At 41.9% G+C, this 15035-nt stretch overlaps 1 protein-coding gene across 1 annotated transcript in view; it reads left to right on the forward strand.

The window, feature by feature from the left end:
• Positions 1-15035, forward strand: part of oprd1a (opioid receptor, delta 1a) — a 33576-nt gene that overhangs the window by 14335 nt on the left and 4206 nt on the right. Inside the window, exon 2 of the mRNA XM_020932645.2 lies at positions 12424-12779. Within this exon, the coding sequence (XP_020788304.1) occupies positions 12424-12779 (356 nt within the window). The remainder of the gene's footprint in view (positions 1-12423; positions 12780-15035) is intronic.

Genomic DNA, 15035 nt, shown 5'->3' on the forward strand with positions numbered 1-15035 from the left:
ACCATTTACGTTTACACATAGCCGACTATGTTGAGAAACAAATATTTCCCTCCGTTTTCCAAAATAACATCGTGCACATAGTATCGTTTTCAAAAAAAGTTTTCGTTTCATCACCCCGAGTGAATACACAATACTACGCCAAGCTTATGGTGGCACCTGGATTAGATTCAAACTTGGAGCATTGTCAGGTTTAAACCCACCTAAACATTGTAAAAACAAGAAGAAAGACAAGAGAATAGAATCGTTTTCTCATGAGGAGGGCGGACAGAGAGTGCATTCACCGTTACAATCTCGACCCGAGATTTCATTACAGTTTCATTAAGTATTGCTCAAAAATACCTTGAAAAACGTGCATTACTGAGCAGGGTTGCCTCTCCAGAGATATGTTAAAGAGGTGAAGAAATTTCTGACCTCCGAGCCCTGATTCGTCACTGGTCATCGATATGATACATCAGCTGTGTGTGTAAATGTAAACACATGAAAAGTGTTTGCACCAGAAGAAATGCGACTGAGCAAAAGGTAAACACAGGTCGCACTTTTGGCGTGTCAGCTCCTAAAACTCTCACTTTACACGCAAATGCGAAACCGTAGTTTTCCAGAAACTCCACTCTAGCCGGAGTTTTTAGAAAGATTTGTTTTCAGAAGCAAATTTGCTGTTTGCGTGTAAAAGATCGGTACAAATGAAGGGAAATGTCTCTGTTTTAAAAAAAATACTCGTGCACGTGATACCGGAGCCTAATTTGTATTGTACTCCAAATATACATGTATATTTAAAGCCTGTAGGTCATGTGCAGCATCTAGCCCTTTACATGGCCATTGTAGTTGCTTTTATCCAAATACAATTCAAATGACCTCAAGAAAACACAGGTTTCATTTCAAAACATTGGGTCAGAACAAAGTATTGCAGCAGAGTTTCCCAAGGCGAATCATTAAAAAGAAATTCTATTGATATTGTCTGCAAAGTTTCTCACCGGTGATTTAATAGATGCATTCTGTTGCTTTATCAAATATGTGCAGTGCATGCTGATTTCAGTCTCATCTCCTTGAGGGAAAAACAAATAAATGCAGAAAATCAAGGTGAGTATACAACAGTGCACAAGAATGACAAATGAAGAATGCAGTTTTTTCCATTGATTGGTTATTTGCAAAGTCTGGTAACTTCAAGCTATTCTATCACCAAAGTTGAATTATCCATCCATCCATTTTCGTCCGCTTATCCGGGGACGGGTCGCGGGGGCAGCAGCCTAAGCAGGGACTCCCAGACTTCCTTCACCCCAGACACGTCCTCCAGCTCCTCCGGTGGGACCCCGAGGCGTTCCCAGGCCAGCCGAGAGACATAGTCCCTCCAGCGTGTCCTGGGTCTTCCCCGTGGCCTCCTCCCGGTGGGACATGCCCGGAACACCTCCCGAGGGAGGCGCCCAGGAGGCATCCGGAACAGATGCCCGAGCCACCTCAACTGCTCCTCTCGACATGAAGGAGCAGCGGCTCTACTCCGAGCTCCTCCCGTGTGACTGAGCTCCTCACCCTATCTCTAAGGGAGCGCCCAGCCACCCTGCGGAGGAAAACTCATTTCGAGCGCTTGTATCCGCGATCTCGTCCTTTCAGTCACTACCCAGAGCTCATGACCATAGGTGAGAGTAGGAACGAAGACTGACCGGTAAATCGAGAGCTTCGCCTTTCGACTCAGCTCCCTCTTCACCACAACGGTCCGATACAGCGACCGCATCACTGCCGAAGCTGCACCGATCCGCCTGTCAATCTCACGCTCCGTCCTTCCCTCACTCGTGAACAAGACCCCGAGATACTTGAACTCCTCCACTTGAGGCAAAGACTCCCCACCCACCCGGAGAGGGCAAGCCACCTTTTTCCGGTCGAAGAACCATGGCCTCGGACTTAGAAGAGCTGATCTTCATCCCAGCCGCTTCACACTCGGCTGCAAACCGCCGTAGTGCACATTGTAGGTCCTGGTTCGATGAAGCCAACAGAACAACATCGTCCGCAAACAGCAGAGATGAAATCCTGTGGTCCCCAAACCGGACCCCCTCCGGCCCCTGACTGCGCCTAGAAATTCTGTCCATAAATACAATGAACAGAACCGGTGACAAAGGGCAGCCCTGGCGGAGTCCAACATGCACTGGGAACAGGTCTGACTTACTGCCGGCAATGCGAACACAGCTCCTGCTCCGGTCATACAGGGACCGGACAGCCCTTAGCAAAGGGCCCCGGACCCCATACTCCCAGAGCACCCCCCACAGGACACCACGAGGGACACGGTCGAATGCCTTCTCCAGATCCACAAAACACATGTGGACTGGTTGGGCAAACTCCCATGAACCCTCGACCACCCTATGGAGAGTGTAGAGCTGGTCCAGTGTTCCACGGCCAGGACGAAAACCACATTGCTCTTCCTGGATCTGAGGTTCGACTATCGGCCGGATTCTCCTCTCCAGTACCCTGGCATAGACCTTACCGGGACGGCTGAGGAGTGTGATCCCCCTAGAGTTGGAGCACACCCTCCGGTCCCCCTTCTTATACAGAGGGACCACCACCCCAGTTTGCCAGTCCAGAGGTACTGTTCCCGACTGCCACACGATGTTGAAGAGGCGTGTCAGCCAAGACAGCCCCACAACATCCAGAGACTTAAGGTACTCAGGACGGATCTCATCCAACCCCGGAGCCTTGCCACCAAGGAGCTTGCCAACCACCTCAGTGACTTCGGCCAGGGTGATGGATGAGTCCGCCTCCGAGTCCCCAGCCTCGGCCTCCTCCTCGGAAGACGTGACGGTGGGATTGAGGAGATCCTCAAAGTACTCCTTCCACCGCCGGACAACGTCCCCAGTCGAGGTCAGCAGCCCTCCCCCCGCACTGTAAACAGTGTTGGTGAAGAACTGCTTTCCCCTCCTGAGGCGCCGGACGGTTTGCCAGAATCTCTTTGAGGCCGTCCGATAGTCCTTCTCCATGGCCTCCCCGAACTCCTCCCAGCTCAGAGTTTTTGCCTCCGCGACCACACGGGGCTGCAGCACGCTTGGCCCGCCGGTACCCGTCAGCTGCCTTCAGGAGTCCCCTGAGCCAGCAAGGCCCGATAGGACTCCTTCTTCAGCTTGACAGCATCCCTTACTTCCGGTGTCCACCACCGGGTTCTGGGGTTGCCGCCGCGACAGGCACCACAGACTTTACGCCCACAGCTACGAGCAGCCGCATCGACAATAGAGGCCGAGAATGAAGCCCACTCAGACTCCATATCTCCAGCCTCCCCTGGAATCCGGGAGAAGTCCTCCCGGAGGTGCGAGTTGAAAGTCCCTCTGACAGAGGGCTCCGCCAGACGTTCCCAACAGACCCTCACTACACGCTTGGGCCTGCCAGGTCTTTCCGGCTTCCTCCTCCGCCAGCGAACCCAACTCACAACCAGGTGGTGATCAGTTGACAGCTCAGCCCCTTTCTTCACCCGAGTGTCCAAGACACGCAGCCAGAGATCAGATGACACGACTACAAAGTCGATCATCAACCTCCGGCCTAGGGTTTCCTGGTGCCACGTGCACTTATGGACACCCTTGTGCTCGAACATGGTGTTCGTTATGGACAAACCGTGAGTAGCACAGAAGTCCAATAACAAAACACCGCTCGGGTTCAGATCAGGGAGGCCGTTCCTCCCAATCACCCCTCTCCAAGTGTCACTGTCGTTGCCCACACGTGGGCGTTTAAGTCCCCCATGGAGAACAACGGAGTCCCCAGTAGGTGCACTGTCTAGTACCCCTCCCAAGGACTCCAAGAAGGCCGGGTACTCTGCACTGCTGTTCGGCCCGTAGGCCGACACCACTGTGAGAGACCTGTCCCCAACCCGAAGGCGCAGGGACGCGACCCTCTCGTTCACCGGGGTGAACTCCAACAAACAGCGGCTAAGCTGTGGGGCAATGAGCAGGCCCACACCAGCCCGCCGCCGCTCCCCGCGCCAACGCCAGAGAAATGGAGAGTCCAGCCCCTCTTAAGGAGTTGAGGTTCCAGAGCCCAAACTGTGCTGGAGGTGAGGCCGATTATATCTAGTCGGTAACGCTCAACCTCCCGCACAAGCTCAGGCTCCTTCCCCCCCCAGTGAGGTGACATTCCATGTCCACAGAGCTAGTCTCCATGTCCGGAGATCCGGTCGCCGAGGCCCCCGCCTTCGACTGCTGCCCAGATCTCTCTGCACCGGCCCCATATGGATCCTCCCGCGGGTGGTGGGCCCACGTGAGGACGGCCCCACGTCGCTCCTTCGGGCTGAGCCCGGCCGGGCCCCGTGGGGGGAGGCTCGGCCACCAGGCGCTCGCTGGCGAGCACCCACCCCAGGCCTGGCTCCAGGGTGAGGTCCCGGTGACGCCAATCCGGGCGACGTAACTGGCCTTGCTGGTGTACTCATCATATAGGGCTTCTGAACCGTTCTTCATCTGGCCCGTCCCCCCGGACCTGTTTGCCTTGGGTGACCCTACCAGGGGCATGAAGCCCCCGACAACATAGCTCCCAGGATCATTCGGGCACTCAAACCTAGGGCTGGGCGATATGGGTCAAAAAATATATCTCGATATATTTTGCTATATCTCGATATACGATATATATCTCGATATATGTTCAAGAAAAAATAACCCCCTAAAACTGAAAACTGCAAAAACAAATCTGCCAAATTCCACAAGGTCCTTTTTTTTTAAAATTGAAGTGTAAGAAGTCAGCAGTTCATATAGGAACATTTAAGATTACAAAAAACCCTAATTACATAAATAATAATTTAACTGTAAAATAAAAGAAATAATACATATTTTCTTCTTTTCATTCATAAATAAAACAACTCAACACAAGTTCATCTTTGCATTAACTCTGTTATCCAGACCATAATCATAACCATGAGCTCATTTAGCAGAAGAAGCTCAGGATGTTCCTTATTTCAATAGATCCATGTTCCTATCCAGCAGTAAGGAGCTCTGAGGTTTAATCCCACAATCCACTGCAGATCAAATCAAACGTTTCCAAACACTATTGTACAAGTGACACTGCAGCAGATTATTAATTAAAATATTCTGCATAAATAAACTTTTACATTGCTAAACTTTACAATATATAAAGCATAACGACTCTAGAGCCACATCATCAATAATAATGTGTTTAATGCAGTTTTGCGCATGTGTGTTTACATTTTACAGAAACGAAACTTAAGATCATGGCTCATTTGCATAAACAGCACACTTCTCATGCAGCTCAGCTCGTTTAGCTTCTTTCGGGCTAAAGGACGCGACTCGGTGGAATATGAGGATGTGCTGCTGATGTTCTTGTCTGTAAATGGTGGAAAAGGTTCGTGGTGCTTGAAGTTTTTCACTGGCACCAACTTTCGGCGTTCACGGCGACAATGAGGAGTGAATGAGACACGAGCGAACAAACTCAGGGAGGCGGGAGCGCGCGGAGGCGACGAGAGAGAAGCTAAACAAGCGAAGCGGTGAAATCAGAATTGAATATAAGCATTATATCGATATATACGATATGTCAGAATTCATATCGAGTTTAAAAACTATCTCGATATATTTAAAATATCGATATATCGCCCACCCCTACTCAAACCCCTTCACCACGATAAGGTGACGGTTCAAGAAGGAGTTGAATTAAACACTTTGAAAATAACAATGAACATTTCAGACCCAAACAGATCTCTTAGAGTTAGATAAGTGAGTTTTAACTAAACCTCGCAGTATCTAACTTGCCAAAGAACCCCGGGCTCAGACTGCACCCACTGCAGCTCCAGAACAGCACCTGCATGAATTCACAATCATTTAAAGCACGCCATGTAATCCACTGTCGGCAGAGGTACCACAGCTCTCTGGATTCTTTCCTTTGGGAGTTCATTTTTGCCAGATACCAGAGCTGACCACAGCCTTTTACCTGCCACATCACAACAACAACACCCCGATGGATGTAGATGAAACCATACATTCTGTGTTGGCAACGATTCCCAAGATCGAGGATTTAAAGCTGGAACAAAAAGAATGTAAAATGGTGAATTTTATCAAAGAAAGATGTTATTGCTTTTCTTCCTATGGGATTTGGGAAAAGCTTAATATACCAGTTAGCCCCGTTAGCGGCGCATTACATACATCACGACCAAATAGCAGTGATTGGTTAAATTAAAAAAATACCCGCCTACTGTTGAGCGAACGAATCCTAATGCTGCGAGGTCACTTCGTGGAAACTGACTGATGAATCAGGCTAGTCTATGCATGCTGCTACGGTATCTTTGGTGAAGACACTACCTTGGCTGTAGAGTACAGAGAGATAAGCAAATTATTGATTTTCCTTTCCTACTCCCATTAACATAAGTCAAAAATTAAAATGCCATTACTTTGTATAGAGGGGTCTCACCACCATGTAATAATGGGGCTTTAAATGGCTGGATGGAGAGGAGTGTAAATATTCAAGACTGATAGGCCTTTTAAGTGGTCTCTTATGCAATCCATCATGTTTTAGAATTAATTTTTGGTAATGCTTGCAGCCTGTTTGAATACATGACAAATATTGTTGACGTTTGCTGTGTTTGAATGGCCACAACAGCTAGCGTACCCAGAATGCACTGATTTACATATGCATACATAGGACATATGCATGTATTGATTTGTGGCCAGCTGAATAATAAAGTAGTAGTGAAAGACTTAAGATCAATTCTATTCCGGCTTCAACTGACAAGGCAACTGAACCCATTTAAATTAACGTAGGTACAAGTAGCAGAGGTCAGCAGCTCAATGTCCACCTACGCCCACAATAAATCACCATTTATTTTGGAGGAAAAGTACCAGGATATCCCATCTATCACTGCAAGTCTTGGGTGTTACGCACTAAAAGATGTGCAGTCAAAAAGAAAGCCACATAGAGTAAAAGAGTAAAATAGCACCATTTTCTTAAAAACAAACAGTTAAAACAGAAATAGTAAAATTTGCTTTAATTTTTTTCTTTGTTTGTTTGTTTACATTATAGAAGACAACTGCAGAATCTTGTGGACTTGACAGTCCTGTTTTGTGCAGTGTTCCTCAAGGACCAATCCTTGGGCCATTCATGTTTATTTAATTGCTTTCACCATTCATTCCTTTCACAAATACAATCTCAAGGTATTTTGGACACTCAAAAGCTTACCAAGTGCCATAGCCCTTTTGGTTTGATTCCCAGTTGGTCTGACCTGTTTCCATAACTCCCCAGTTGTTTTCTTGATTTTTGCTATTCAGTATATCAATAAACTAGCACAAGATGTGTTATAAAACCAAATGTGTTAAAAGAATTCCTTTAGTTAGTGGTTGGTTATTTCCTTAAAAATTCAAATGCAAATTAGAATTTCTTAAAATTGAAGCCTATTGACATTCGTCTTTTTCAGCTATTGAACACGGACTCAGTCTCACTCAAACTTCTTGAGGACAAAAGTTACAAACCAAGTTACCAAAGTACATATTCTAAGAGAGAATTTTATCACTAGAGCCATTAAACAGCATGTTTGTTAATGGTATTTCTTGCTAAATTTTCATCTTTAGTTTCTAATCTAAGTTACACAGCTGCCTCCTTTGAAAACAACATTATTACTGTGGCCCTTTTCCATAGGGCCTCTTATATAACAAGGACATCTAAGAGGACTCCCTTGGTGAAAACAAACACAGCCATTGGATGAAATGATCAAGAGGCCATCTGCCTCTCAACTAGTTTTATATTAATGCTTTTTACAACCACATGAAAAAAGAAAAAATCATTTTTAAAACACCCTATGCCCTGAAACACATTGCATGAGCCAAGGTATTTAATTAGTCTTTTTTTTTTTTTATAATGTGATGTCACATTTACTCATTTTGTTTACCCACCACCAATTACTAGCAAACATGCTAACACATTCATACAGATGGAAATGCACTTTTTCTGGTTCAGGGTCCACAGTGTGCTGGTCTCTGTGGATATGTTATTGCTTTGCCTGCTATATTCCACAATATGGTATTAAACATATTTAACTCAAGTGCATTCAGTACATTGTATACATTCACCAGAAAACTTATATAGTAGTAGTTTAAGGCAGGCAAAGTGTCTTGCCCTATGATACAATTGCAGTATAGACAAGATAGAGTTGCACTGGAACTGTCAGCTACATGTTTTTTACAAGATGACAGCTCTATCTGAAATGATTTGTAAAAAATAATCTAAATATCCAATGTCGATTTTTCTAACACTATGATTAGAGTTGTTTTTAATGTTTTAATAATAGGATAGTGTTAAAGAATTTACAAAGACTGAAATATGAACTGATACAAGAATTACATTTCAGAACATGTTTGTACAGAACTAAACTACAGGGTTAGCAGTTTTTTTTTAATGTAGAATAATACAGGACTTTTTTTTTTTTGTGCAAAAATTGATGGTCAAAAAAAAAAAAAGCTTACTTTTACGAATTGTATCCATTTTGATTTTTTTTTATTTGACTGAAATTGATATCGCAGCTTTCTTGACAACTCTACTAATGATCATCTGTAACTTTTACACCATTTTGCCCATTCCATTCTGTACAACCCGCCTTTTCCTTACACATCTTTTACTGAGCTGCTAACGTCCATTACTTTGATATAGATGTTAATTGGCTGCACTCTGTCACAGATATAAATGTTAAATCCAACAGTTGGCGACAAAGAGAATGATTTGTATCCCAGGAGGTTTATCAAAAATCGATTACTTCACTTGACCATGACATTCTCCACAAACCAATTTAGACAAGACATTTCCATTAGCCTGCCAACTTGTGATCGATCCACTATCAAGCAACTGGGCAACATGTGGCCTGTCATTTTTAAGTCAAGGGCACCAATTCAAAGTGACAGCCGCCGTGGTGCTAGAAAATGACCTTTTCAACAGGCATTAAGAAGCGTGACCCCTGACAAATGCTGAGCAGGTAGACCACAGCATTGCCAATAAGCACTGAAGAGGTTCCTGCAGTGTCAAAGTCTTTAAAGGGTCAATATTACACTATTTTCTGATTTGTGTTATAATGTTGTTTCTTCATCACAAACATACCTGGAGTTGTGCTTTGTTTCGTTCCCACACAATTAATTAGGCTGAATTTTTCTCTCTTCATCTTGTGACGTCATGTGGTAATACAGGAAGTGCTCCACTGTGTAACCGTCATACAACTAACATCAAGGTAAAAGGTAGCTGTTAACTTGAAAACTACCACTTCATGACATCACAAGGTGGAACAGAGCATATTGAGTTTGGGAGATGTAGATAGACTATTAATAAAGGGTTACTCAATACGTGTGAATGAAACAAAACACAACTCCAGGTATGTTTTTAGGAGGTAACAACACTTGTAACATGACTTAAAGCTCTTAATTGTCAATTTTGTGTAATATAGGACCTTTAAGACATTTAAATACACAGAACATTCTACAGTAGAGGTTGCACATCTCTAGCATGATTTCCATGGAAATAGAAAGTTAGTCATACTGTGGAAGATTGCAGGCCATGGAAACAAGATTTCCTCCAGGCCAAACACGAATTTGGTTTGTGAATCGAATTGAAAATTTAAAGTTTGAAAAATTTTTGATAAAAAAGTTTGATACTGTGGTTTTAGAGAAAGGCAAAGAAAAACAAGATGGGTAAATACATTCAAGACTCTTTGGCAATTCATTGGTTAATTTTTAAAGACACTGAAAGACCCATGACACAGAGCTATATAAAATACATTTATTAAAAGGAATTCAAATAATTTTAAGACCCTTTTTTTTTTTTTTTTTTTTAGCTTTTTTCACTTTTCATATTCTCCAAGTATGTGTATATAAAACTAAACAAATTACAAAATGGTTAATTGCAGCTGATGGGATTGTGTGGTCAATTTGTATTTTCAGTAGTTGTTTTTTGTTTTGTTTTTTTAAGTGTGTTTTAATGATTAAGGTTGACATTTAATTTCATATATGAATTTTTATATTAATGTTACATAAGTAGGCTTTATGAAACACTCAATTTGCATTTGTGCCTTTTAGTTCAGTCAGCTGTGAGGACCTCTCTACTTGATATTCAATAGTGGTGATTAAAAAACATAAATGAGTATTTAGATTTTTTCCTGTACAGTACATATTAATTAGTGATTATGCTACAAAGGGCAATGGGCTTCAAAAGGGTTCAGAGAGGTTCTTTACACTCCTCATTGTTATCCACTAATTGCATGTGCGCTGTTTCATATTCCATTTAAAATAATTCAATTTGCTTTTTCGAAATTTAGTTCCAGTTAATTACGCTGTTGTTGGAAATGAACATTGACCATAAGTAATTATAAAACTGTCAACCACTGTCATTTACATGGATTATTTTCTACTGCTATATTTTTTTTTATGAGAATAGACATTTATTTATATACAATTATGACAAATTTTTATTGTTGTCATTTGGTTAATAGGTGCAATAAAAGAGCCATTCTACCCTAATTGAACTGTGCTGAGGATAATGACATTCAGAATTCAACAGAGAATCTAAGAAAAACAAATAAATAAAAAAAATATGAATCTATTTTTCCTCCACAAGTTAATGACATACTACTTTGTTGACTGGAATGTAGGACACACTAGCATAAACACTGCTGTACCAGATCAATGGGTAGTAGCTCCACAGAGTATATGTTAAGTAGCCTCAGGCAAAATAAACATCATTTTTTTTCTTGTTGCGTAACAATTCGCCACATAGCCTGGCAGCCTCTAATGTCTGAAAAAAAAGCACACAATCAATATATTAATGTGAAATTGTACTCTGGCCTTGTGTTTTGAAAGCGACTATGGATTTAACAAGGAAAGACTCCAGATGACAGTTGCATCGTACCGTAAACATGAAAACCCCACAAGAAATGTTCTGACCTGAATCAGCCACAGCCATAGCATCAGCAGGGCCATTATTTTTAATTTAACATGTGCAATGGCATCTTGTCGCCTCAAAGTTACATGCAAATCCCACGCTGAGAGCTGAGAGAAACATATGTATAATATATATGTACTGAAAGTTTGCATGTAGCTTCCTCTTTGCAGCGCCATACGCTTTAACTGTAAGTAGGCTGTTTTATCAGTGAGGCCCAGAAGGCAATTGGAACCATTATGTTAAATCATTCATTTCAGCGGAAGCATCTTGTAATCTTCTAATCTAAACTATGGAGAGTATGACTCACACATTACATTAACAGGCTCACACACGTGCAAATGCATAGGGGAATTAACATGAAATGGCTTTTATTATTTCATCTGTGCTGATATTAATATTTCAGTGTTTTCAAAAATGTTGAACACCTGGACTTTGCTGTTTAACATGGAGGTATGCTCGGAGATTTTCATGTCCTAGATTTTGCCCCACCCACTCATCTTATTGGCCTCCACTTTGCTTTCATTGACTGACAGGCGTATTAACCAATCAAGGTGAAGTGTGGAGGGTCAGAAGAAGCGGATACTTTAGTTATGTCTTAAGGTGACATACATGCCACTACAGACTACAGAATACTGTTGTTTTAGGCTACGATTTACTTCTTCTGATTTTGGGGAGGCATTAGTCTTTTTTTCTCTGCAAATAATGAGGACCAGTCCTCATGTCAACACTATTCCTGCAGTCTAAAGCAGTTTTCAAAAAGATTAAAAAAAATAAATAAATATGTGATGCGATACTTGGATACTTGTGTGCCATGTTTATATAAATCCAAGATGTGAGGATTAGTGAAGCTGTTGCATATTAGAGAGTGAACATAACACTCTGTGCAGCCTAATGCCTGTTTTCTGTAACATGGAACTGCACTATTGGACCACATTTCATAAATGATAGCTATAGATTTTCACTTGCTTCTAAACTAGTACAATGCTCTGAACGTTTTGAGCTTTGTGGTTCTCAAAGCGCCAGGAAACAGCTGAATGTGCTAACTTTGTTATCTCACAAATTTGATCTTATAGTGCTCCCTTTTTTCTCTGTAATCTTTGTGCTCAGAGATTTTAAATCTTGTAAATTTTCCTATTAGGACTGAATGACATGAGAAAAAGATCTCATTTAGTTTTTTTTTGACAAAGCATTGCGATTGTGTTTTTCAGACACGTCCTGAAGAATTGACAAAAGAGACACATTTCAGAACATGTTTTGACAAATCTTAACTAAGGGTTAGCAGTTTTTATGCAGAAAACGATTTTGTGGAGTAAATTATAGTGCTGCAGTTTGCTAATTGGGCCCATTCAAAGTGTAATTTCAGTTATATTGTGATTAGTCTTGCAGCCCTACTTCTTCAGTCTGTGGTCTGTGCTTCACACAGTGTAACACATTTTCTAAAAACTTTTTTATTGTGTGGCTATGGCAGACTTAAGCACATGAATCATGATAAAAAATACAAATTGTGCCTAAAATGTGACTAATCTGTTTTTCCTATGCTCCTTTTAGATACACCAAGATGAAGACAGCAACTAACATCTACATCTTCAACCTGGCTTTAGCGGATGCCCTGGCCACAAGTACACTGCCTTTCCAAAGTGCCAATTACCTGATGAGTACCTGGGCATTTGGAGAAATCCTGTGCAAGGTCATCATCGCCATCGACTACTATAACATGTTCACCAGTATCTTCACCCTCACCATGATGAGTGTGGACCGCTACATCGCCGTGTGCCATCCAGTCAGGGCTCTGGAGTTCAGAACACCGGTGAAGGCCAAAATGATCAACGTTCTCATATGGGTGTTGTCTTCAGCCATTGGAGTGCCCATAATGGTGATGGCGGTGACCGAAGTGAATAGCAGTGGTGGGTGTTTTTTGTGTCTTTTGTGGAATTAGTATATTTCCCTGGATGGCTTCTCTATTCAACTTAAATCTTGCATAGTGGGGTTTTACTAGTCTTGCCTATGCCACCTCTGTAATATTTCTGAGAAGGTTCCTTAGGGCACTGTTGAAATGTCAATGAGGTGTTAATGTAATCTGGAGTATAAACAGATTACAAAAAGTGCCATGTATTGAGAGGAGTTTTTTTTTTTTTTTCATGACTTGAGATTAAATTGTAATTACTTCGATATAACCTTTTCTTCGGTTGTCCAATTACTCGTTACATGTTCCCTGCAAAAATGAAAATACAACTCATTAGATTAGGTCATTTAGGTTATGTAGAACAAGGTCCAGTACATAACTTTTTTCGATAAAAAGTAGACAGAAAATTAGTAAAATAAAGGTATTTTGGTAGCTTTTATTGCACTGAAAACTTGACTTCCCACTTGTTTCCGTGGAAGAAAACATTAGCTAGGCTGGCCCCACCTAGTGCCTCTTCTTGATTTAATTTCTCTCCTGCGACTAGGTCAGGAATCGGAATACACTAGAGTAGACGGTTTGCAAAAACGCTGGAAGTGCGAGTTCGGGCACTGGTCAATCAACAAAGAGCCATACATTCTGTTTTGTCAACGATTCCTGAGATCAAGGATTTAAAGCCGGAACAAAGAGAATGTCCGGTGAATTTTATCAAAGGGAATGACGTTATTGCCCTTCTTCCTACAGGATTTGGAAAAGCTTAATATACCAGTTAACCACATTTGTGGCGCATTACATACGTCACGACCAAATAGCAGAGATTGGTTAAATAATAAAAGTACCCGCCTACCGTCGATCGAACGAATCCTAACGCTGCGAGGTCATACAGTTTCTATGAAGTGAGACCGGCTGATGAATCAGGCAAACAAAACATATCAATCTCCATGGAAAACATTCGGAAGTATGGATTTAACTTTCTTTTTCCATAGAATCATGCAGTTGACGTACCACCTCCACAAAGTTGCATAGTGTTGCTTTAAATCTGAAATGAATGCAAGGTATATCACGTTTGACAAGACTATGCAGAATTTAACATCTTCCTTGCAGATTAAGAATCCACTCCACAATCTTGTAATACACTAACTCAATATGACACTGGCGCAATACAAATGGTCAGCACATTTTCTCTGTACTAATGCTAGATCACACAAATGCGAGATCTGGGAGCCTCTTTGATCTGTTCAATGCTTCACTCTCACCGCTTACACAGCAGCTTACAAGGATCGCTGTGGAGTGGCTTTAATCATTACTTTGACCCTGACAGACCCTCCGCTATCATGAGTCTACAAATACTTCTTTTAAACACAATCAAAGCACAGTAAGGGAACACAATGCAGGGCCTGGTTTGCTTCTACTTCTATTAAAATAAGGTCGGCCTCATTGTTGTTAGATTGTTCTCGCAATTTTAAAAGCACTTTGAATGTAAAATGTGTTGTTACTGTCACATAAAGGCTTCAGGTTCGAGTGGGGACAGCACAGGAGCAGCAGCAGGATAATTTGCACCAGTGATTTTCAGTGATTCACAATAGTTCCCACTTCATTTGTTTTCCAAATGAAATAGTTTGGGTCAAAAGTTCCAGGCGTGTACCTAATTCCAAACCATGATTGAATCACATGTTCCAGAATGAACTGAATGAGCCCACCCGTTTGATTTTTTCTCTCATCATGGTGTTGTAGCTGACTTTTCCTGTCTTGAAAACCTGAAAAATATAAGTAAACTTTTGAAGACACTGCTCCTCATTTTTAAACACGTGTCAAACTAAATTACTTCATTTTAAATGGTTTGCAGCGATCCAAAATTATTCCTCACTTACATTACATGTTCCAAACATCTGAATTATTGTCTGCAATGAGTTTATACTGTAAATGCTTTTTACAGCTCTCAGAGAGTAAACTAACAACAACTAGCATGCTAGCGTGCACTTCTTGATTATTGTACATTAAAAAGCTCATAATTAGATGCAAACAGTACACAGCAAACTTATTTTGACCTTGAGGACTGCTTATACAATATATCTGTACTGGGGGAAGCCAAAATGGTAAATGGGATTTGGAATGTGTATAGTTCATAGTTCATGGTTCTCATCAAAAAATGTGTTTTAAATGTACAAGCAATATATTCCATATAAATGCTTTACTATTCACTGTACTGTAGCAATTCCCTGAACTATAAGAAATGAATGCCAGACACAGGTCTTTAAAG

Source organism: Boleophthalmus pectinirostris, unplaced genomic scaffold (assembly GCF_026225935.1).
Source record: "Boleophthalmus pectinirostris isolate CB_2022bp ecotype Guang Dong unplaced genomic scaffold, ASM2622593v1 HiC_scaffold_21, whole genome shotgun sequence".
Lineage (NCBI taxonomy): Eukaryota > Metazoa > Chordata > Actinopteri > Gobiiformes > Gobiidae > Boleophthalmus > Boleophthalmus pectinirostris.